This window comes from Scyliorhinus canicula, chromosome 19, assembly GCF_902713615.1.
Source record: "Scyliorhinus canicula chromosome 19, sScyCan1.1, whole genome shotgun sequence".
Classification (NCBI taxonomy): Eukaryota; Metazoa; Chordata; class Chondrichthyes; order Carcharhiniformes; family Scyliorhinidae; genus Scyliorhinus; species Scyliorhinus canicula.
The window spans coordinates 92,491,021-92,517,377 of NC_052164.1; the positions used below are offsets into that span (position 1 = coordinate 92,491,021).

Consider the following 26,357-nt stretch of genomic DNA (forward strand, 5'->3'; position numbering starts at 1 on the left):
AAACTGCCTTGTTTTAAAAAATACTTCTATTCACAATAAAATGGGATTTGGAGCCATATCAGTGATTAAAATCACAATTTCCATTCGCGTGGAATTGATTTTCTGCCATTTCCTACAGAATTGATTTTTTTTCTCTAAAAGGAAAAAAGAAAATTCAAAAAAGTGGACAAAATATAACAACACTTCAATTTTAATTTAAGTCTCTTGTAATTCTCCACGCTTTCCCTTTGTTTCCATGACAACTTCTTTATTTGGGAGGTGTGGCCCTGTAAACGTCTCACTGGATGCAGACTATGACATTCCTTCTTAATGTTCTTGTGTGATGTGGGAACAGGAATCATCCTCTCACACAGAGCTTTCCAACAAAAAGTAAAAGTGGCAAACTGCCCTAAATCATTAACATACTAAAACAATCCAACTTCAATCCAGAATGAAATTTCCCTTCCCCCCGCCCCTTAGTTGAGATTTCAACTCTTGCTTCTACATTTCAACCCACTTGCAACTGCCTTATAATTCTATGTATTTGTTTTTATATCTCCACATTGGACAGAACAGCTGACAACATCTCATTGAAGCACTTAGGAGAACTACATCTTTTGAGTTGTTCCCCACATTTATGTAGCTAAAACAGGGTCCTTTATCCCAGCAGCAACACTGCAGCAACATACAAAGGTTCTGGCACCAGAATGCTTACAATGTTGGATCGGACACTGGCACAGCAGACACATGATAGAAGAGGAAATTCAGGAAATGCACAGCATAAATCAGCATCTGAAACCTCAAATGAGTCTCGAATAACACAGTAAAATTCAACTTTCATTCTCGACCAAAGTTATGTTCTGTTGCGTATGTTAATGATTTAGAGAAGTTTGTCTGATTTATTTACTGTTATAGGACAGGAAGATTATGTATGGGAGAATAATTCTCTTCTCCCAAATCACAGTGGTATAAGTAGAGTCCATGGTGGGGAGGGATAAGGGGATAATTAGCCACCCATTTTATTTTAAAAAAAAGAGGTGAATCAACCTTTTGTTTTACATTGCCCTTTTAGACTGCTGAGTTATATAATTCCAAAAATGATTGTTATGAATAGCCCCAAAAGTGCTAGAAATTTAGAGGCAATTATAAATGGATACGTGCGTAAACCATTTGTGTGTGTGGGGGGGTGTTAAGGTGGAGGGGGGCTGGTGAGAGAGGTGGCAGCTCAACTGGCTCAAAGTGGTTTGTTTTGACTTAACATTTATTTATAATAAAGCTAGGTTCAAATAGTGTAATTTTACCGTTAAGATCTGTACTCAAATCAGACTGGTCACATTAAAGTGTCCTCTCTACTGGAATCTCGGTTTCAACGGAGTTCTTAATCAGTACACGACAACCAAATAACGCTGCCTATAAGCTAACAATTTACAATGAAAGGTTAGACTCGTGTGGGATATAACAGGCTAGTGAAACAAAAACACCATGCTCTTTCAAGGTTAGGGTAACGGCATATTCTGAGGCAGAGTATAAGGAAGTTCTTGCTTATCTTGGGAGTTTTTAAAAAATAAATTTAGAGTATCCAATTATTTTGTTTCTAATTAAGGGACAATTTAGTGTGGCCACCTAACCTGCACATCTTTGTCTTGCAGGGATGAAACCCACGCAAACACGGGGAGAATGTGCAAACTCCACACGGACAGTGGCCCAGGGCCAAGATTCGAACCCGGGTCCTTAGCGGCGTGAGGCAGCAGTGCTAACCCACTGCGCCACCGTGCTGCCCTGTCGTCTTGGGAGTTGCTAAAACGGGTGAGCGGGAAGTATTTAATTCCTCGATGAGCCCGAATTAGCTATGTTAGAGCCATCTATGAAACCAAGTACAACAGAAAACATAATAGACTGCATTTGCAAAAAGAATGTTTTTAAAACTGCCAGCTTTGGAGAGTCAACTGCAGTGATGCAATTCCTTTTTCAAAGAGTCCAAGACACATCATAGTTTTTTTAAAATTAAAGAATGGTTGCTTGACAAATAGATCAGAGACTAACTGGCTCCTTGGCCAACAGTTTGATTATGCGGATGATACATGGATCTTTTTCTGAGCTGCAAAACAGTTTACCAAAAGTTACTTTCTGAAGCAGTAACAATTCCTCCTGAGGCCTAGCTGACAATCTTTTGTGCTCCTAGCCTCCTAAACAGTAGGAAAATCTGTCACGTTCAGTGGCCCATTTAACAAATGCCTCGAGTCTTCAATGAACGAATCTGAGTATGTGTAGGTCTGGTACGAAATAGCAACCTCAGTCTGGCTGCCAGAGCCCCTGCAGAGACCATGCGCCTACAGATAAATATAGAAGAAACCCCACCTTAAAATTCCCTCGAGCCTATCATCTCTGCAGAAATGTTAAAATGAAGAAAAAGGATTGCATTACACTCGACACTTAATATTATGTGAAGACGAGCAAACTACTTACCGGTAGTCCATTTTATTTATTTTTATCTACATTACCCCTCCTGCCTCAATCATCTTTTAGGCACCATGTGCCATGTGCTAGTCTGGTCAACACAGCAAGTATTCAAGCTGTTCCCAAGACTTTTTGCCAAAGTAAAATCTGTCATCAACCATGAAGTACAGTGGGCACCTCAGGATAACGTATTCTCATTTTGTGGTGAAGTGTTTCGATTTGACATAAAGCTTCAAGCTTATGTTCTTCAATAAGACCAGAGATAAAGGACTACTAAATTCAAGATGTAGGGGGAAAATTCAACTACATTTCACCTTATTTTTGGGTGTAAAATCAATGCCAGAGGGATCAATTTGGGGTCACTACCTCGTGGGCCCGATCTCCCCATCTCCACCCCTGAAGCATGTCAGCTGCCAAATTGGAACCGGTGGCTTGTAGGGGGGGTATGAAAATGAAATGAAAATCGCTTATTGTCATGAGTAGGCTTCAATGAAGTTACTGTGAAAAGCCCCTAGTCGCCACATTCCAGCGCCTGTCCGGGGAGGCTGGTACGGGAATCGAACCGTGCTGCTGGCCTGTTTGGTCCGCTTTAAAAGAGAGCGATTTAGCCGAGTGAGCTAAGCCAGCCCCTGTGTGTGTGTGTGTGTGGGTCTGTGTGTGCGTGCGTGTGTACACCCACCTGAAACTGATATTAGGTGCCTTACATCCTCCTCCTGGCCCCACAAAAATAAAGCTGGTTGCTGCCGTCCAGCACTTTGTCACTGTCCCAGGTCCTCCGAGCAGCTAGTTCAGAGCTGGCAGAATAAAGCCTTGACTAGCAAGCTGCACAAATTGCCCATAGGCAGCCGCAGCCCTGTTTCACTGAAATGAGGCCAGGTGTCCAATTTGGCTTGAGCCTCTTGCTGACACCCTAAAGCAAACATTCAGAACATGCTACTCATTTCCTGCCGGAAACCAAAGGTGGTCAAATTTCTCACCCATGACTCAAAACTGTACTCTGGATGGACTTTTTATAAATAAAAATATATTGCAGGGCAATTTTATATTTTATTAATGGTGTATAAAACTGCCTGTTGTGCACCTCTCATAATTTTTGCATCAAGCAGGAACCACTGACTGTTTTCAGCAGGAACACTGCCCCTGGCCAACCCATCAACGCCAAAGAGTCTGACTTCTCGTTTCCAAAACAAGACCAGGGAACACAATGTCCTGACAAGCAATTGTATAAGGTGTAGGTGAGACCAAATCTGGAGTAGTGTGTCCAGTTTTAGTCTCCTTATTGAGGAAGGATATGGTGGTATTGGAGGCAGTTCAGAGGAGGTTCACCAGATTGATTCCGGGGGTGAAAGGGTTGATGTATCAGGAGAGATTAAACATTTTGGACTTATACTCGCTAGAGCTTAGAAGGATAAGAGAGGATCCGATTGAAGTATATACAATACTAAAAGGGATATAGAGTATACGTGGACCAAATGTTCCCCCTTGTAGTGTATTCGCAGATATCTTCAACACCTCACTCCTCTGCTCTGAGGGCCCCACCTCCTTCAAGAAGACCAACATAATACCAGTACCAACGAAGAACAAGGTAGCCTGCCTCAACGACAACCGACCGGTGGCCCTGACATCTGTTATCATGAAATACTTCGTACGGCTAGTCATGAGACGGATCACTGCCAGCCTCCCAGACGGTCTCGATCCACTCCAGTTTGCCTATCACCGCATCCACAGCAGATGCTATCTCCCTGGCTCTACAATCATCACTTGAACATCTCGACAACAAGGACATCTACGTGAGACTGCTGTTCATAAACTACAGCTCCGCCTTCAACACCATTATCCCAACAAGACATATAACCAAACTCTGCGATATTGGAGTTGACCCCTCCCGGTGCAGCTGGGTCCTTGACTTCCTCACCAACAGACCGCAATCTGTCAGGTTCGGCAACAGCACCTCCTGCACAATGGTCCTCAACACCAGGGCCCCTCAAGGATGTGTGATCAGTCCTCTACTGTACTCCCTATACACACACGGCTGTGCATGAGATTTAACTCCAACTCAATCTATAGGTTTGCGGGTGATACGACTGTGGTGAGTCGTATCTCAAAGAACGATGAATCAGACTACAGAAGGGAGATAAATCACTTAGTTGCATGGTGTACCGAAAACAAAGGGGGCGATGCTCCGATATGGAGCCCAAGTGTTTGCGATGGCGTTCACGACGGCGCAATTCCAGCATGGCGCTGGAGCAGTTCACGCCGCTCCAGCCTCCTTTTCCAGCGCCAAATGGGTGCCGCACCAACCCACACATGCACAGGGGGCTTCTTTAGTGCGGCGGCCCCGCCCAACAAGGCGTCGGTGTTCAGGGACCGGCCATAAAGCAGCCCCGGGGGGGGGGGGGGGGGGGGGAGGCTGGCGTGCTGCTAGCCTGCTTGGTCTGTTTTCAAAGCCAGCAATTTAGCCCTGTGCTAAACAGCCCCTCTGTCATATCGGCGCGGCCGCTCGGCCCATCCGGGCCAGAGAATCGGCGATTCCAGCAGACAAACGTGCCGGCGCAATTGGCGATGGTTCTCAGCACCTCGGAGAATCGCGCGCTAGCAACGTGGTGCAGTTGCGTCGATTCTCCAGCCCAGCGCCAATCTCTCTCTGAATGTCGGAAAGACCAAGGAACTGATCATCGACTTCAGGAAGCGTAGCACGACACATACCCCCGCTGCATCAATGGCTCAAGTGGAGATGGTCAATAACTTTAAGTTCCTGGGGGTCACCATCACCAACAATCTGTCCTGGTCCACTCACGTTGTTACAACAGTCAAGAAAGCCCAACAACGTCTCTACTTCCTATGGAAGCTAAAGAAATTCAGCATGTCTGCATTGACTCTCACAATGTGCCATGGAGAGCATCCTATTCGGCTACATCACAGCTTGGTATAGCAACTGCTCGGCCCAAGATCACAGAAACTGCAGAGTGTGGTGAACTCAGCCCAATGTTATCACACAAGCTTGCCATCCTCCCATTGATTCTGTATACACATCCCGCTGCCTCAGGATGGCAGACAGCATTATCAGAGACCCCTCCCACTCAGGCACTGCCTTCTTCCAGACCCTTCCATCAGGCAGAAGGTACAGAAGTCTGAAGACCCGCACATCCAGACATAGGAACAGCTTCTTCCCCACAGCTACAAGACTCCTCAACGACTCCCCCTCAGACTGATCTGTTCCCTGTAAGAACAGTATTCACGATGCCCTATGCTGCTCTTTCTCATGTGTTTGCTTTGTTTGGCCCCTTGCTCCGCACTATAACCAATCACTGTTTGTCGAGGTACCATTTGTCAATGTACTATGTTGATTATTCTTTTTGTCTACTATAAATGTACTGTGTACGTTCTCTCAGCCTCAGAAAAATACATTTCACTATATGATGAGACCATCAATTCACTAGACACGCGCTTTGAGATATGAACAATGGTTTTAATCTACTCACTACAGAGCCAGCCTGTTACACGTTGAACTCTCGATGAACTGGTCGGCTGGCTCTGGGCATCAATATTTATACAGCAGTCCAGGGGGAGGAGCCATGGCCGGAGCCAAGGGTGGAGCCCTGTACAAACTCCTAAGCATTCCCAGAGCTACTCCCCCTAGTGGTCGGGCAACGCATCTGCGCTTACAATCGTACGGTCTCATATATATATCACAGTGTGAATTACAGAGTTAGATTCACCACACTATACTTCGGTACATAACAATAAATCAAATCAAGAACGACTGGTCACAGATATAGACTGAGATGTGGAAGGTTTAGAAGTGAGATGAGGAGGAATTACTTCTTGCACAGCATGGTGAACTCGCTGCCCCATAGTACAGTGGAATCGGAGTCATTAAATGGTTTCAAGAAGGAAATATTTCTGATTTAAAAAACGGGTAAAAAGGTTATGTGAACAGGCAGAGAGGTGGATTTGAGACCAGGAAGAGATCAGCCTTGACCTGATTGATTGGCGGAGCAGGCCCGAAGGGCTGAACTGCCTGCTTCTGCCCCTAATTCCTAAGGTCCTAAGCAGGCTGCTTCAGCTTGCAACCTTTGCTTCAAGGCACACTCCGATTATGGGTTCACAGACCAAAAATAATAAAATGAAATGGGAACAAATGAAACAAACAGGAAGGACTCTTACAATATACCAAAGGAGAAGTCCCTTGGGTAGGAAGCACTGGAGGATTGCTATTGCCCATGGAATCAAAGTAAAGTAATGTTGATTGAAAAGGAGGGATAAAATTGAACAAAAGATAGGTTTGTTAAAGTTTCTCTGCATCTCATAAAATTGTTTCATGTCCTGAATGCCATTTCCCTCCACATATTTTGACTCATATACTTCATGACGGTTTATATTACCCAATTAAATATTAAAACAAAATACGCATACTCTAGCAGCAGAAAATTGAATTCACTAATTTGAATACTATATTCTTCTATGAAATATCTATCTATTCACAGCAATATATTTTCACCTTTAGATAATGCAGACAATTCATGGACCATTGTTCAACAACCATTGTTTCCAGTGAGTTTGCTGAACGGAGCATTGTGCTAAAGAGTACTCAATCAAGGTCAAGGTTTGCAGCCCAGGAAGAAAAGAGAAAACAGAAGAGTCTCTCTAACCAGTCAGTCAGAGGAAGTCATGTCTCAAATTGATGAGGACTCTATCTTTCAAATTGTCCTGCCTCTGCCTGAGTGACTGACGAAAGATGATCATAGCGTGGGACTCGATGTGGGAATAAACGGGAGAGAAATACATAAATAAACAGAAACTGTGTGCTTTTGAGTTTGGAAACAAAAATATTTTTGTGGGTTTTACCACTTACATCATGAGTCACCTCGGTGAGTGGCTCATAAATTATTCATGCTATCCCAACATATGGTATTCTATTTATGGACTGTTTAATAATATTATGTTGTTCTGGGGCATTGCTTTGAATTATCAATGCACAAAAAAAAGCTTGAGGCTGAGAAAGAAAAAAACCTCAGCAGTTGCAAAATGATATGTACACGTGCAAAGGAGATGGCACAAAAAAGTAGGACTTTTGTGTTCTTCATTACATTGTTCGCTGTGGGTGGTCCCTGAGACAGTGCCACGCAAATCAATATATTGATAACTACAGCCAAATGTAAATGTTGCCACAGTTCCAGGGAACCATAGGCTGCTCTACCTTTCAAGAGAGAGCTGACTGATAGTGATTTAACCCGAGGGTCACCACACCTCAGGCAAGGGCCAACGTTGAGAATAACCTCAACTGGTAATGGAATTGAACCCAAACTGTTGGCGTCACTCCACATCACGAACCAGGCAACTGAGCAAACGGACCTCCTACAATTTACGTGTACCAAACGTATATTCTCCCTGTATCTGCGTGGGTTTCTTCTGGGTGCTCTAGTTTCCACCCACAGTCCAAAGATGTGCAGGTTAGGTGGGCTTATGGGTATAGAGCGGGGGAGTGGGCCAAGGTAGGGTGCTCTTTCAGAGGGTCGCTGCAGGCTCAATGGGCCAAATGGCCTCTTTCTGCACTGTTTGGATTCTATGGACCTATGTTGAATGTTAACTCATAGTAATTGAAGCTAGGACACAAATACAGGAACCAGATTTAAAGAGAAGTGCGAGATTTTGTTCAAAGATCAACGTTAGTTTTACTCTCTTTGTGTTGACTATCTTTACAGCCATTAAAATGTGATATTCTAGTACAAATCATTTAAATATTAACCTTAAAATACATACAAAAGTAATGTAATTACTTAACCTTAAAATACATAGAAAGTAATGGAGCAATCTAGCAATCAAAGAATCATTTAGAATATTTCTATTGTGTCATAATTTCCTTTATTTAACACAAGCGTAAAAATTATTCAATAAAAATGCAGAAGAAAACAATTAGGGAACAATGTTACATGGGCTTAGGGAACAGATCCGGCCCAGACTCAATGGGCCGAATGGTCTTCTATGCTTTCACCATTCTATGATTCTCTAATAATCCCCGCTTTGAACCCCAGTCTCCAAATTGCTACATTTTCAGAAAGGCTCTCAGTAGAGCACTAAGTTTTAACTGATCTGAATGGATAGAAAAAGCTTAGTTTAACTTTTTTCCACCGTGAACCTGATAAATTATTATTGGTCTCTGTGGGCTTCTGCTTTAAAAAAAACCCGATGTAATTGGAAAGTAGAAGGGTTTCGACAAAAGAAGAATTTATGTAGGAAGACAGCCAACTGATTTCCCCTGGAAATTATCTTCAACAGGAGGGTAGTGCGTCCTTTTCCCATGAGCAAGGTTTAAAGCAAACAATTTGTAAATAGTGAACTACTCCTTGTAAATAAAAAAACTGCAACGATATTTTGGAAGGAGACTGGTAAAAAGTCAGGGCATTGCATTTATACACAGGAAATAAAGATCCAAACTGTTCTTTATGTAGGTTTGTTGTGAAACTGTTTTGGATGCAGAATGCACTCCTTGCATATGGCAAGCATTTTTACATTAAAAAGCAAAATAAGGGATCTATTTCTACTGACGTGTCCTATATAATGTTAGCCCTGTGTATGGAAATATTCATTGGAAAAAGGGAGGAGGGAGTAGCTGTAGCAGTTCAAGTCTGAATGTAGGTTAATGCAGCCTGAGAGACATTTTGTTCAGACCATTGTAAAGGTTTATGCAGATGAAGGATTTAAAGCTTTAAACAGATTGATTCTGGATATAAATAGTGGCACTACTGCAGACAGGATACAAACCATGCTATTTTATTTAGTTAATATCAATAAGATAGAGATAGACGGAGGAGACAAAGGCAAGATAAATAATTTTTTGATTCAATGCATTTAGATATATAGATACTTTTTCAGATGATGTTAAAAATACTGAAAATATTTTGCTGAATCTAGCTGCTGCCATGTCTATCCAGAAATATCAGTTCACAGACATTGGCAGATAGTTGCAGGGTGCAGAGGCAGATGAAAAACACTGCAGCAATAAAAATACAGTTTCGCCTTATTTAAAAAGCTCCTACCATTTGATCTGTAGTCCTCCCATTGTCCCCTCTGACCTTCAGCTTCACAACAAGTTATACTCTTCATTTAGCCACAGTGCCTGTCCACTCGTTCCCAGCTCTTGTTACACGTAGGTCCAATATAAACACGGTCTGAAAAGACTGCTTAAAAAGGGAAGCAGTTTCTTCAAGCAGCCAGTTCCAGAAGCTTAGGCTCACAACGTACTGCCTATTTTGCTTGATCCCCTTCTATTTTGAGCCATTTTCTTAACTATGTCTGTTACTTTTCATGGTATATCCAGTCTCAGTAACTTCAGTCACAACCCTTCACTTAGGTTCAGTTTTCTCTTTGTGGAAACAACTGCTCAAAATTGGAAACAGCTTTCTTTCAACATTTGGCTCATGAGGCCAGCGTTTCAAATGCACTGCCTCTCTACTGCTCTGCCTTCTCTGTTGTCAAACATATCCTATGCACAACAGTCACTGTTCATTTACTTCACACCACAGGGATGAAACAGAATTTTGCTTGCGAAGGGAGGGGGTGGGGCTTGAAACTAATTAGGGTGGATTACGCGCTGGCATGGGATTTAGTATGTTTTGTCCTCAGCTGATGTTGATCATTATTGTTGCCATTTCTAATAAAGTAATTCAGATTTCTTAACGCCTTTATGAATGGCGTTAAGAAATACACCACAAATTTGCAGCAACCAGGACAGGCCCCCAACTGCAATCCTGCAGCCTAATCAGAGTATTTCTCCTTTAGATTTTGACACAAATTGTAATCCTAGACTACAGGAGAGCATGTGCTAAATCCCACAGCCTAAAATGTTTAACACCTTCAATGCTGTCGAGTTAAAATATATACAACATAATTAAAGCTGAAGCTATTCTTTGTCCACAGTGTAGTCAAGGGTCTGTTCAGATCAATTAAAGATCAAAGCATAAAGGTGAAAAGATTATGGGCACAATCTAACGGAAAACTTTCAAATTATCATTTGTGGCGGGTTTGCTGGGAGTTTCCCAGGGGCGAGTTCCCCACCGCTATCTAACCACATTTAGTCACTTTATTGGGCACTGGGGAGTTTCTCACTGGTCAAGCCCACACTTAGAATTATTTTCTTCACTGGGGACCTAAGCTTGCTGGCCAGACCAGCTCCTCAGAGATCGGGCCACCATTTTGAAAGAGTGCCCTGATCTCTAAGAGGGCTTGTGCGTCCCCCACACCCCCACCCATAGGCAATGTTAGCCTGGGGAGGCCTTTGGAATCTGGGAAGCCGGTAGATCCCGGGCGAGCATGCCTGAATGGTCTGATTGAGGTGCAAGGCTTGGTCACGACCATTGTGTGTGGGATCCAGATTGCGATGCCTCGCGAGGTCTGGATCGGTCTTGTACGGCATATTGCCAGAAAGCCCGCGTTGCACTCCCTTCAGGCGTGACGTGTCCGGTAGATTGCACCCATGTTAATCTTTGAAGTGATATTATCAAAGGCAAGGAACTCCTCAACCTATTGATAACAAAAATATACTTTTCTTTTAAAATGCTTTTCTAATCCAATTCCCCCCTCCCCTCCCCTCCTTTGAAGGTTCTGATTCTTATTGATGGGGACTAGCAACAAGCTAGTACCTTAGAGAATCATAGAATTTACAGCGCAGAAGGAGGCCATTTGGCCCGTCGAGTCCGCACCTGGAAAGAGCGCCCTACTTAAGCCCAAACCTCCACCCTATCCCCATAACCCAGTAACCTCACCCACCCCTTTTGGACACCAAGGGAAATTTAGCATGGCCAATCCACCTAACCTGCACATCTTTGGACTGTGGGACAAAACCGGAGCACCCGGAGGAAACCAACGCAGACACGGGGAGAATGTGCAGACTCTGCACAGACAGTGACCCAATCCAGGAATCGAACCTGCGACCCTGGAGCTGTGAAGCAACTGTGCTACCGTGCCTTTGCCCAAACATCACTCAATGCAGCTTCTGACAGACACCCCGGCGCTTGTAAAACACTTTCAAACACTTCTAAATACGTTGTAAAATTACAGCACTTGGGCATTCAATAGAGTCATATAAATTAGGCAGCTAAAATAATTTACAGAAATTGTTGATTTGACTACACAAGGCAAAAAGTTGTATTTTAGTGACATTAAATGTATAGAACTCTCTTTACAGAAGGGTTGTATGCGTTACCATAATGTTAAAGCAACCCGCTTTGAAAGGCCCCAAAGGACAGATATTGTTTGAAGCAAGGGTCTAGATCAGGCATTGTCAAACTCGGGGGCGTGAGTCGCGGGCGGGTGTCGGGAGGGTCGTGGAGCCGTCCGTCACGGCACTCCCGATGGCGCAAATCCGCGCACAACAGCCGGCTTTTAATAATGCCGGCTGCGAGCGGCCTTCAAAATGGCCAGGAACAGATAAAAACAATTTGGCCGCACTGCGCACGCGCGCCCGATCATAGGTGCGCATGCGCAAAACTATGCGCATGTGCACCAATGATCGGGCACGCATGCGCAGTGCGGCTGCATTTATTTTTATATGGTCGCAGCCTTTTTTTTTCCACGTTCGGGGGACCAAAGGGACAAAGGGACCATTAGGGCCAAAGGGACCCAAAACCATTTCCTCCATTTTTGTCAGCAACAAACAAGAGAAAATGGTGGGTCACGCAGGTCGGCTGGCATGGGTCACGAAGGTCGTCCGGCGTGAGTCGCGAAGGTTGGCCGGTTGGTAAAAATGGGTCCCCGGAAAAAAAAGTTTGAAAACCACTGGTGTAGATGGCAAGTGTGCTTTCCCATCATGAAAGATTCTATTGAAAGGCAGGGCCAAAACTCAATTTTCTTGTGTTTTTCCCATTCAGCATGGTATCTCTGTCCAAGGGGGCATTCAAATGGCCTGGTTCCAGGACTTCACCAATGTCACCACTTGACGCTGCTGAATATAGAACAACCAGTTTCCAGGTTCACAAACCAATACCAGGAATTTAAAAGAGGGTGACTTGAACTCTCAAATCCATACCACAAAAACATCAGCCGCTTCGGGATGGGAAGGAAAGGGGGAATTTTGTCCAGGACAACAACAAAAAAAGAGAACCAATAGCTAATATTTTAGTCCGCGACAACTAAATGGGAGACTTTGAAACAAAAAGCAACAAAGGAAACTATTCTCAGACAACAAAAACCTTTACAGTGATTCTCAGTGCCATGCCTACAATATTATACGGTTCCAGTGACAGAATTAAGGCAACATTATTTCACTGTCAACAATAAGCCACAGAATGAAGCATGGATTTGTCACAAAATTGAGAGAAACAGTAAGTCAATGTTGACAATATTTCTAGTGGGAGTGACCCTCCAGTGAAATGAAAATTTTGAATACTGTTCTTTAAATTTGAACCTAGCTTTTAACCATTTCTCAAATTGTGCATACAATTTTGGTCCTAGAATCTCATAAAGGTTAGTGCTGTACAAATGAATTGGCTGCTATTGATTTTGTGTGCTTTGCAAGCACACTGATTTGCTTAACAATGACACAGCCCGCTACCGGTATTGATGCTGCCAGCGTACAAAGGGGTCACTATGCTCGGAAAGAAGGAAAAAACAAGCAAAGCTTTACTCGCCTCAGGAAAGCATAACTCATGAAAAAAAAAATACATGAACATTTGTGGACTGCACTGACATTTCTGCAGCGACATTTTTTAAAAAGATCGTGAATGCTGCAAATCACATTTACAACCAGTGGCTCTGCACACACACAAAAACAAATCTTTATTTTGCAGCTCATTTTTATTTTGGCTCACCAGGCAGAAGAGAACGTGGCAAACACATTCTTTATTTCTACATCTGCGGCTCTGTAATGGTTATTTCATTTCCCTCCCTGGAGGAGAGCTCTGCTCAGGAACTCTTTCTGTGCAATTCACCCTAAATTAAGAATTTATCATGTTAAGCACCAGACAGCATCCCAACCACCCTCTGTGTTACAGCATTCGAGTATACCACCCTGCTGTGCAACCAGGGGAACTGGTTCTGCACAACACTTAATCACTTTTAATTGGGTTCAGATAATTGCTTATTCTTCATGGCCTGATCTTTACTTCTTGGCCCAAATTCTTCCTCTCAAGATATTTCAGGAATGTTATTCTTCCCAGATATTTGGTACAAAAAATGCCAGTGTGATATGTAACAAAGCTGGAAGAGGAAACTCTGTATCCAATGCCAATAATTTAAAAATTGCATAGCAGAGCAGAAAACATTTCAAGTAATAGCCCAATCCATTTAATGCAGTCAGTTTTGCTTGGCACTGATTGAGACTGGAGTAATTGTGAGGCATCACAGTCAAGACAGACAGCCTGGATCTGCTACCCAGCTGTGGAGCTGAATGCAAGAACAAAAATCAATAATGTCTGCAGGCCTGCTTCAGCAAGTTAGCTACCACCCAACTGTTTAAAAATAGTAAAACCACTGTGTTCAAACGCGGAATATACATAGTAAATAATTTCTTAGCTGACTTGTGGCCCGAGCACAATATTATTTTTAACTACATCTATAAACATAATAAACACATTTTCAAAAACATTTATTATGGATTTGATCTAGGCAATTTGATGTAGTATTTTTAACAACCTCAGGATATCTCAAATCGCTTCAAAATCAATGATGCTCAGTCTGGGTTTGTCAGGGGTACTTGCCCCTAGACAAAGATCTGAATTCCAGACATTAGGTCAGAGAAACTGCCTTTAACATCAAGGCTGCATTTGACCAAGTGTGGTATCAAGGAGCACTCGCAAAATTGAAGTCAATCGGAATGATAAGAGCCATGGAATAATTACCGCACAGAAAGCAATTCGGCCGTGCTGACTCCCTGCAGGAGCAATTCACTTTGTGCCACACTGTTGTGGGCAGGGTCACTTTCTTTTCTTTTTAAGAAAATATTTTATTGAGGCATTTAGAATTTTAACAATTTTACACATCAAATTTTCAACGAAAACACAACAATATAACCAACAATCCTTCTCAAAAAAGTTGATGAACGGCTGCCAACTCCAAGCAAACCCTTGCAATGACCCCCACAAGGCAAGTTTGATTTTCTCGAGTCTGAGAAACCCGGCTATGTCACTAACACACACCCCCAACTTCGGGGGCTCTGTGTCCCTCCACCCTAGTAAGATCCGTCTCCGGGCCACCAGGGAGGCAAAGGCCAGTCGGCGGCCTCTCTCACCACCTGGGCTCCCAGGTCTTCCGACACTCTGAAGGTCGCCACCTCTGGACTCGGCACCACCCTCATTTGTAAAACCTCTGACATGACGTCAGCAAATCCCTGCCAGAAATCCCTCAGCCTCGGACACGCGCAAAACATGCACGTGATTCGCACAGTGCCCCCAAACCAATGTCCTTACATGAGGCCACCTCCACCCGCTCCCACACCAACCCTTCTCCCACTACCCACTTTCTGACCATCGCAATATTCGCCGCCCAATAGTAGTTAATAAAATTGAGAGAGCCCACTCCAGCAGCATATTTTTCACCCGCGGGGTTTTCCCCGCCCAAAAATCCCGATATGTCTGCATTCACCTTTTTGAAGAACGCCTTGGGCATAGCATAAAAATTGGGAGGCTCTGGAAAACAAACAGAAACCTCGGGAAGACCGTCTTAGACAAGATCACTTTCTGGCTAATCGACATATTTGAGTGAGGCTGCTAGTCTCACTTTAACATGCGTTCCCGAGATCCAACCAAGGATTGAGATCTAATCCTTTCACCTTGCAAACCTCTGGCGAGCGCTGTTTTGTGCTGATCTCTACATGTAGGGATCAGACAGAATGGCACTTTTGAGGGTCTCCCAGGGGATCGGAGGCCCCCAGATGTGTGCTGACTTGGCAGGATGGCACTGGCACAGAGCTTGGCAATACCACCTGGGTGCCAGCCTGGTGGTGCCCAGGTGGAACTGGCAGTGGCACTGACAGGCTTGCACAGCCAATGTGCCAAGCTGGAATTTTCCATGCATCAGGCCGGGTGGGAAATGCCCGATGTGGGTGTCCCCAGACAGTGAGTTGGGGCTTGTGGGGAATTTGGGAGATCAGAATGCCATTTAAAAACGGTATCCCGATCTCTCCCTGCACTGAAGTGTTCTGGCGAGTAGAGCTCCCGAGAGCAGGGAACAGGGCTGAGTGCGGCCTCGGCTGCATGTTCTCCACTGAGGCCCTCAATTTACCCAGGTGAGCTTTAGATAGTGGGGTGTTGCTCAGTGCTCCAAGCGCCGGGAAACACCTGGCTAATCGCACGCTATGGGACTCTGTCCCCAATCGGGTAGATTGCGCTCACTGTCCCAGGTCCTAACATCTTCAGTTGTTTCAACATCAAACTCCTTCCATTATAAGTTCAGATGCGGGATGCTCGGTAAGTGAGTTGACAATGTTAGAAATACAGGTCCTTTTAAGAGTAAACCAGGTCTTGGTTCAGAATGAATTGAGAACTGGTGATGCCCATTAAAGCTTATATTGAACAGCTGGGTTTTTCCCCCAGTTGCGATTGCATCTGGACAGAGAGAGGATCCAGAAGGGAAGAGGGTAAACCAGTGTTTGTACTGAACTATAGTGTCACAAAAAACAACTGTGAACCATCAGAATGTCTTTGCTGCCTAATTTGATGAATGGATATTCATTTATTTAACTTAACATCATTTGCAACACCTCAGATACTGAAGCAGACTGTGCTAATGTCTAGCAAGACCTGGATAAAACTCAAGATTGGGCTGACCAGTGACAAGTAACATTTGTGCCATACAAGTCCCAGGCAATGACCATCGGCATAAAGAAAGAATCTAAGCATCTCCTCTTGGCATTCAACGACATGCATGACCACCGCGGAATCCCCTACTATCAATATCATCTGATTGCAACTGAACAGATACTGACTGGAACAGCCAAATAAATACTGTGGCTACAAGAGCAAGTCAAAGACTGGCAATTTGGAGTTGAGTAACTCACCTCCTGACTCCCCAAAGCCTGTTCACCATCAACAAGACACAAGGCAGGAGTGTGATGGAACACCTTCCACTTGCTTTGATAAATGCGGCTCCAGTAACACTCAAGAAAAAGCAACCAGTCATCCACCACAAACACACAGTGGCAGCAATGTGTACTCTCTACAAGATGCACTGCAGCAACTCACCATGACTCTTCTTCGACAGCATCTTCCAAATCTGTGACCTCTATCACCTAGAAGGACAAAGGCAGCAAAAGCATGGGAACACCACCATCTGCAGGTTCCCCTCCAAGTCACACACAATCCTGACTTGAAACGATATTGCCGTTCATTCTCAGTTGCTGGATCAAAATCTTGGAACACCCTTCCCCGCAGCATTATGGGTGCACCTGCGCAACATGCACTGCAGTGGTTCAAGGCAGCAGCTCGCCACCGATTTCTCGAAGGAAATTAGAGATGGGCATCAAACGCAGACCTGGATAGTGAACACACAGCAGCAAATTTGTACACAAGGTCCAACAAACACCAAAGAGCGGAGCAACCAGATAATTTGCCCGAGTGATCTGATTGATGAACAAATTCAATCATGCTATCTGAACTATCGTATTCTTTAGATACTGTCAATACCACTGAACCAGGTCAATGACTGACTAGAATGTCCTGGAAATGAATACTTGTCCATTTTTTAAATAATTGCAATTAACTGCCCAATTGCATTAGTTCATAGTAGATTTTGCATTTGGTGACATGCACTAGTCTGAAAGACACAATTTGCTGGGGAATTGCCAATTAGGTAAAAGTTTCCACTTTCGGCACATTGTGTTTAGAACAGAATAGAATAGAATTTACAGTGCAGAAGGAGGCCATTTGGCCCATCAAGTCTGCACTGGCTCTTGGAAAGAGCACCCTACCCAAGTCCACACCCCCACCCTATCCCCATAACCCAGTAACCCCACCCAACACTAAGGGCAATTTTGGACACTAAGGGCAATTTAGCATGGCCCATCCACCTAATCTGCACATCGTTGGACCGTGGGAGAAAACCGGAGCACCCGGAGGAAACCCACACAGACACGAGGAGAACGTGCAGACTCCGCAAGACAGTGACCCAAGCCGGGAATCGAACCTGGGACCCTGGAGCTGTGAAGCAATTGTGCTAACCACCATGCTAAATAGAAGTAATCTTCTCTGTCATACCCAGTTGCTATTTGTGACACAGTCAGAGAAGCTAGCTAGCTTAGACATCAGTACAATTTGTCAACAAACCTCACAGAAGTAGAATTTAATCCCAGAACCTAGATTGTAATAATAAAAAAGCAAGATTTCAATGAAGTCTTATCTGTAACAAATATATTAATCATCAATTTGGAGTGATGTTTACACCATGTAGTGCTGCAGTAGAGTTCCTTAAGACACAGCCGCAAGATTCTCAATATTAAATCCATTACAGTTACCTCCTCAATACATTCCCCAACACCTATCCCCACAACCCCCCCCCCCCCCCCCCCCCCCACCACACACACACACACACACACACACACACACGCACACACGCACACACGCAATATCTAGAAGGACAAGGGCAACAAATACAAGGGAAAACCAAGACACGCACCCTCCAAGACACGCACCATCCTGGCTTGGAAATATATCACTGTTGCTGGGGCAAAATCCTGGAACTCCCTCTTTCCCAACACTGTGGGTGTACCTACATCTCAGGGACTGCAGCAGTTCAAGAAGGGCCTCACGGTAGCATGGTGGTTAGCATCAATGCTTCACAGCTCCAGGGTCCCAGGTTCGATTCCCGGCTGGGTCACTGTCTGTGTGGAGTCTGCACGTCCTCCCTGTGTGTGCGTGGGTTTCCTCCGGGTGCTCCGGTTTCCTCCCACAGTCCAAAGATGTGCGGGTTAGGTGGATTGGCCATGCTAAATTGCCCGTAGTGTAAGGTTAATGGGGGGATTGTTGGGTTACGGGTTTACGGGTTACATGGGTTTAAAGTAGGGTGATCATTGTTCGGCACAACATTGAGGGCCGAAGGGCCTGTTCTGTGCTGTACTGTTCTATGTTCTATGTTCTAAGGCAGCTCACCACCACCTTTTCAAGGGCAGTTCAGGATGGGTGATGGATGCTGGTCAAACCAGTGCTGCTCACATCCCGTAAAAAAAAAGAATGGAATAGAAAACACACACACTTAATTTTCTGATGTCTCTTCTGACTTGCTGGAATACAGTTGCAATCGGCTTGACAACCCTTCAACCTAAGTGACCATTCTTCATGTGTGAGCCTTGACAATGTCATTGGGCTATTTTATTAGGCAGGGCAAAGTTCGGCGCAGTCATCTGCTGACTGATGTCAACATATGTACATTTTCCCATTATGGAGCATTACTGATTCTCAGGAGCAGGACCCCAAAGATGCCAAGGCCAACTGCAGGCCCCAACAGCCATTCTGACTGTAATTAGCAAACTCATCGGAGATCAGCGTCAAATCTGAAGCCTCTGGCCATTTTAGGTTCTGGTACGATAGCGCTGAGGTATTTTGTTGAATAATGTTTCTGTAATATAATTAAACTAAGCAATAAAATAACAACATTTTGAACTTTTTTAAAGAATAAACATTTTCTGTAAATTTCTCGAGTTTTACTGGAAATTGGAAGAAAATAACTATTATGGAACTGTGGACTCAGAAAGATTGAAATGTTTACTGTTGTACCCCGGGTGCACTGAAGTTAACTGAAAGTTAATATTTCAATGCTTTTTAACAGGGAACCTTAGGGTTAAAAAGATGGATCACGGATTTTATGTTTTTAAAAAGAGTCAAACATAAAATTGCGCAAAGTCCTCGTTTTGCAGAAATTGTTCCATTTCCAAATTTTTAAAATAGCATGGAACTGCATCACAGCTGTCTTCAATTAAGCCCAATCCTGGGGGAAGTATGCCCCAGATTGCAGTTACGTGGAATGGTTCTGAATTAGTTTTTATTTTTAAATATTAGCAATTGTGTGAGAGCTGTTTCACTTTAGTGTTTCATACATAATGGTTTCCTATGACTTTCATTGGAACCCCAGTCCAATATGGCATGACACCAAGATTTTTCTCAAAACCTCTTCTCTACACATCTAACTCATCTGAGGACACTTGGTGCCCAGGAATAGTTCAAGATTCGAACTGGATTGCACATTTGATTGAACAAAGTATAGATGGGTCACAGACTCTTAATTAAAAAAGAAACAAGATTGTTGCAGAGCTCAAATCCATTTATTTTTTCTTTAAATAATTTCCTCCACTGCCCCAAGGGTTCATTCCTCAGGTTTCCTTTCGGTCTTCTTCTCCTGAATCCAGTGATACTCTCATACGAGTACCGTATTACAGACACAGAGCACCTACTGATATGGTCACCCACGTGGCCACTCATGGAAGAACCTCACCAGTGAATGTCAACAGGTTCTCTGACTATGGAATGCGCAATGGGCTGATTTTATGCCACTGACAGGCCCAAAAGCCAGGGAAGAACCCACTTTCGTAGTCAGCGGGACCGCAGGAAGTCAGTTGGCAGTTGCAGGGGGGACCCTCTTATTAAGGCCCTCCCCAAGCATTGCCAACCAATCAGAGGGCCGGCAGCTCAGCAGCGCCACCAGGAGCGATAACCACTGCTGGGATGGCAACTGGAGGATGATGAGGCAGTGATGGACTTGTTACCTCACAACCAGATAAGTGGGGGTCTGCCTGACTGGTCCCGGCAATTTGGAAAGTGGGTGGTGAGTAGGTGTGTAGGCGGCACCATTTTCTGCTGGGCCAGGGGTCCCTCTGTGGACCAAGGAGTGTCCAAAAATAATGGTCACGCTCCCTCCCCCCCCCACCCGCTACCCCCCCACCCCCACCCCCGCCCACCCCCCACACAACACCACCAGCGCATCTGCAGAAGCAAAATCCAGCCCAATTATTCTGTTCCCACCCAACATCCACACACTTCCAATAGGATTCACTGTATAATGAATGGAAACTCTGATCATTTTTCCTTTCCTGATCGCAACTCATTTTAGCGCTCCCACAACTGAAATCAACTGACACAAAAGGTGTATTTGATTGTGGCAATGAAATCTCTTACCAAACACCATCTATTATTCAAGTCAGATAATGATGTTTAATAAAAATAGTACTTAATTTTACATCACAGGAAAACTTCAAAGGATGCTGAGAAGATGAAATTGGAAAAATATAAAACAACGTACTCTTCCAAATATTTACTGTGGACGACATGAGTAACATGCTCAGTAGTCAAAGATATTGAAAGTAGGAAATAACCATTTTGCAGGAAAACAAAGCAAGTCAGATTTTTTTCAGTTCGTCCACACTATGTTCATCCACACTACCCATATACAACTGCTCATGAGATTTGTTGCTCTTATAGTTTGTTTGTTTACCCCAAACTCTTTCTGCCTCTAACCCAGGTTTCCACCGAGTGAGCAAGGTGAAAATTCCATCTTTGTTTCATTGAATTGCTTCTGTTGTTTAAATCAGCACCTGCCAGAAGAGGGCCATTGTACATTTCCAAATAATATTTTATTCGATGTCTTAAAGTTCACTTGCTGTCAGGAATGTGCTGTAAAGAAGAAATTCTGCTGAAAGCAAACTAAGTTGAACCATTTGGAAGAGTAGCAGAAAGCTCAATCATCTATAAAAATGCAAGACAAAAATAATGATCTAAAAATTGCGAAAAGGTGTGCATTTTTTATTTATTTTTTTTAATTTTTTTTTTTAATTTAGATTACCCAATTATTTTTTCCAATTAAGGGGCAATTTAGAGTGGCCAATTTACCTATCCTGCACATCTTTGGGTTGTGGGGGTGAAACCCACGCAGACACGGGGAGAATGTGCAAACTCCACACGGACAGTGACCCAGGGCCGGGATTCGAACCCAGGTCCTCAGCGCCGTAGGCAGCAATGCTAACCACTGTGCCACGTGCCGCCCGAAGGTGTGCATTAATAGTGAAACTTAAAAGAAAAGTCAGGCTGAGTGTGAATCAGGCAGCCAGATTGCTTATATCTGTTTTTTTGTCAGGCAAGATAAGTTAAAATTACCCATGTTATTGTCGAGAGACAGTGGGGTTAATCATTCTGCTGAAAAACCTCCCTAAATGGCATTTTAAAACAAACAGTCAAACACCCCCCCATTGGAAATACTTTCTCTCAAACACCTTCCCCACAGCAGCACAGTTCTTTACAACATACAAAGAATGACATGTGTAAATCCCCATCTTAACACCTCACAGTAAATATCAACGAGTTTAGACATAGTAAACATGGATTTATGAAAAGCAAATCAAATTTGTCAGGGCAGCACTGTGGCGCAGTGGTTAGAACGGCGGCCTCAGGGCGCTGAGGTTCGAATCCCGGCCCTGGGTCACTGTCTGTGTGGAGTTTGCACATTCTCCTCGCGTTTGTGTGGGTTTTGCCCCCACAACCCAAAGGTGCATAGAGTAGGTGGATTGGCCATGATAAACTGCACCTTAATTGGAAAAAATGAATTGGGTACTCTAAATTTTGAAAAAAGTTTGACAAACCACCTGCAATTTGTTTGAGGACGTAACCAGTAACGTAGATAAGAGAGAACCAGTGGATGTTGTGTATTTGGATTTTCAGATTGTAAGTCCCACATAAGAGGTCAGTACGCAAAATAAAGTGCATTGGATTGGGGGTAATATGCTGATATGGGTTAAGATTGGTTAGCAGACAGGAAACAGAGAGTAGGAATAAATGGATCTTTTGTGCAGTTGAGGGTGGTGACTAGTGGGGTACCACAGGAGTCAGTACTTGGGCCCGAGCTATTCACAATATATATGTCAACGATTTGGATGAAAGTATCAAATGTAATATTTCCAAGTTTGCTGACGACCCGAAACAAGGTGGAATTGAGGTGAAGTAAAGAGGCTTCAAGGCTATTTAGACAAGTTGAGTAAATGAGAATATACATGGCAGATGCAGTATAACATGCATAAGTGTGAAGCTAGCCACTTTGGTTGTATAAACAGAATGACAGAGTAACATTTAAATAGCGATAGATTGGAAAATGTTGATGCACAAAGGGACCTTGTTGACCTTGTACCCCAGACATTGAAAGCAAGCATCCAGGTGCAGCAAGCATTTAGGAAGGCAAATGGTGAGCCTGGTCAAGTGGCCTCATCTCATCTGCTCAGGATGCGTCAATCTGTTCAATCTTGGAATTCTGCAATGCTTGGAAGCCTCACAAAATCTAACAGGATCTCGCGAAACGTCGCGATCTGGATTGTGCCCTCCCTGGGCAGGGTCCAGATTTTCATATTTAAATGAGCAGTAAATCTCACTTAAACATGTCTGCACCGGAGTCTCCCAAGGCCCGGGATGGAACGCCTGTGCCTGGGAGACCTTGTCATTTAGTACTGGTTCACACAAATACGGACTAGGTGTGACAGCACCTGGGGGTGGGGGGGGGGGGGGGGGGGGGATGGCGGCACTGCTAGAGATCGGGTCTGGGGAGTGCCCTGCTCTTATGAGGTGAGGAGCAAGGGTGTCTTACTGCAGCAGCACAGGGTCTTGGTAAGGACACACCTGGAGTATTGTGTGCAGTTTTAGAATAGTACTGCACACTACACGCTCTTCGGCCCACGATGTTGTATCGACCACTTATCCTAATCTAAGAGAGCAATGGAGGCCATCCCTTCGGAACGGTCTCCATATCCAGGAAAACATATATTTGTCACCGAGGAAGTGCAGAGAAGGTTCACCAGACTGATTCCTGGGATGGCAGGATTGACACAGAGGAGGGGTTGGGTTGATTAGGCCTGTATTCACTACAGTTTGGAAGAATGCAAGAGGATTTTATTGAAATGTATACAATTCACTCAAAGACTGGTGAAGCTGTGGAATTCACTACCACAGAAGGCTGTAGAGGCCAAGTCAATGAATTTATTTAAAGAAGATATAGATTTCCCAGCAGTAAAAGCATCATAGAACATAGAACATAGAACGATACAGCGCAGTACAGGCCCTTCGGCCCTCGATGTTGCACCGACATGGAAAAAAAAAACTAAAGGCCATCTAACTACACTATGCCCTTATCATCCATATGCTTATCCAATAAATTTTTAAATGCCCTCAATGTTGGCGAGTTCACTACTGTTGCAGGTAGGGCATTCCACGGCCTCACCACTCTTTGCGTAAAAAACCCACCTCTGACCTCTGTCCTATATCTATTACCCCTCAATTTAAGGCTATGTCCCCTCGTGCTAGCCACCTCCATCCGCGGGAGAAGGCTCTCGCTGTCCACCCTATCTAACCCTCTGATCATTTTGTATGCCTCTATTAAGTCACCTCTTAACCTTCTTCTCTCTAACGAAAACAACCTCAAGTCCATCAGCCTTTCCTCATAAGATTTTCCCTCCATACCAGGCAACATTCTGGTAAATCTCCTCTGCACCCGTTCCAAAGCTTCCACGTCCTTCCTATAATGAGGCGACCAGAACTGTACGCAATACTCCAAATGCGGCCGTACCAGAGTTTGGTACAGCTGCATCATGACCTCATGGCTCCGGAACTCAATCCCTCTACCAATAAAGGCCAACACACCATAGGCCTTCTTCACAACCCTATCAACCTGGGTGGCAACTTTCAGGGATCTATGTACATGGACACCGAGATCCCTCTGCTCATCCACACTACCAAGAATTTTACCATTAGCCAATATTCCGCATTCCTGTTATTCTTTCCAAAGTGAATCACCTCACACTTCTCCACATTAAACTCCATTTGCCACCTCTCAGCCCAGCTCTGCAGCTTATCTATGTCCCTCTGTAACCTGCAACATCCTTCCGCACTGTCTACAACTCCACCGACTTTAGTGTCGTCTGCAAATTTACTCACCCATCCTTCTGCGCCCTCCTCTAGGTCATTTATAAAAATGACAAACAGCAACGGCCCCAGAACAGATCCTTGTGGTACGCCACTCGTAACTGAACTCCATTCTGAACATTTCCCATCAACTACCACTCTCTGTCTTCTTTCAACTAGCCAATTTCTGATCCACATCTCTAAATCACCCTCAATCCCCAGCCTCCGTATTTTCTGCAATAGCCGACCGTGGGGAACCTTATCAAACGCTTTACTGAAATCCATATACACCACATCAACTGCTCTACCCTCGTCTACCTGTTCAGTCACCTTCTCAAAGAACTCGATAAGGTTTGTGAGGCATGACCTACCCTTCACAAAACCATGCTGACTATCCCTAATCATATTATTCCTATCTAGATGATTATAAATCGTATCTTTTATAATCCTCTCCAAGACTTTACCCACCACAGACGTTAGGCTCACCGGCCTATAGTTACCGGGGTTATCTCTACTCCCCTTCTTGAACAAAGGGACCACATTTGCTATCCTCCAGTCCTCTGGCACTATTCCTGTAGCCAATGATGACCTAAAAATCAAAGCCAAAGGCTCAGCAATCTCTTCCCTGGCTTCCCAGAGAATCCTAGGATAAATCCCATCCGGCCCCGGGGACTTATCTATTTTCACCTTGTCCAGAATTGCCAACACTTCTTCCCTACGCACCTCAATGCCATCTATTCTAATAGCCTGGGTCTCAGCATTCTCCTCCACAATATTATCTTTTTCTTGAGTGAATACTGACGAAAAGTATTCATTTAGTATCTCGCTTATCTCCTCAGCCTCCACACACAACTTCCCACCACTGTCCTTGACTGGCCCTACTCTTACCCTAGTCATTCTTTTATTCCTGACATACCTATAGAAAGCTTTTGGGTTTTCCTTGATCCTACCTGCCAAAGACTTCTCATGTCCCCTCCTTGCTCGTCTCAGCTCTCTCTTTAGATCCTTCCTCGCTTCCTTGTAACTATCAAGCGCCCCAACTGAAACTTCACGCCTCATCTTCACATAGGCCTCCTTCTTCCTCTTAACAAGAGATTCCACTTCTTTGGTAAACCACGGTTCCCTCGCTCGACCCCTTCCTCCCTGCCTGACTGGTACGTACTTATCAAGAACATGCAATAGCTGTTCCTTGAACAAGCTCCACATATCCAGTGTGCCCAACCCTTGCAGCCTACTTCTCCAACCAACACATCCTAAGTCATGTCTAATGGCATCATAATTGCCCTTCCCCCAGCTATAACTCTTGCCCTGCGGGGTATACTTATCCCTTTCCATCACTAACGTAAAGGTCACCGAATTGTGGTCACTGTTTCCAAAGTGCTCACCTACCTCCAGATCTAACACCTGGCCTGGTTCATTACCCAAAACCAAATCCAAAGTGGCCTCACCTCTTGTTGGCCTGTCAACATATTGTGTCAGAAAACCCTCCTGCACACATTGTACAAAGAACGACCCATCCAATGTACTCGAACTATATCTTTTCCAGTCAATATTAGGAAAGTTAAAGTCTCCCATAACAACTACCCTGTTACTTTCGCTCTTTTCCAGAATCATCTTCGCCATCCTTTCCTCTACATCTCTAGAACTATTAGGTGGCCTATAGAAAACTCCCAACAGGGTGACCTCTCCTTTCCTGTTTCTAACCTCAGCCCATACTACCTCGGAAGAAGAGTCCCCATCTTGCATCCTTTCTACCACCGTAATACTGTCCTTGACTAGCAGCGCCACACCTCCCCCTCTTTTGCCCCCTTCTCTGACCTTACTAAAGCACCTAAACCCCGGAACCTGCAACAACCATTCCTGTCCCTGCTCTATCCATGTCTCTGAAATGGCCACAACATCGAAGTCCCAGGTACCAACCCATGCTGCCAGTTCCCCTACCTTATTTCGTATACTCCTGGCATTGAAATAGACACACTTCAAACCACAGACCTGAACACTGCCGCCCTCCTGCGAAGTCAAAACTGTGCTCCTGACCTCTCTACTCTCAATCTCTCGCACCCC

General features: G+C 44.3%; 1 protein-coding gene across 9 annotated transcripts in view; it reads right to left on the reverse strand.

Moving 5' to 3' along the window:
• The window catches only part of LOC119953854 (dixin-like), a 160,979-nt gene that overhangs the window by 59,908 nt on the left and 74,714 nt on the right, over positions 1-26,357 (reverse strand). The window contains exon 6 of one of the 9 annotated variants that reach the window (XM_038778434.1): positions 20,625-21,029. The exons of 7 other annotated variants lie outside the window; for them this stretch is intronic. In XM_038778434.1, coding sequence (XP_038634362.1) covers positions 21,002-21,029 — 28 coding nt within the window. In that variant the 3' untranslated portion in view covers positions 20,625-21,001. One more of the 9 variants, XM_038778435.1, reaches the window with a different exon arrangement.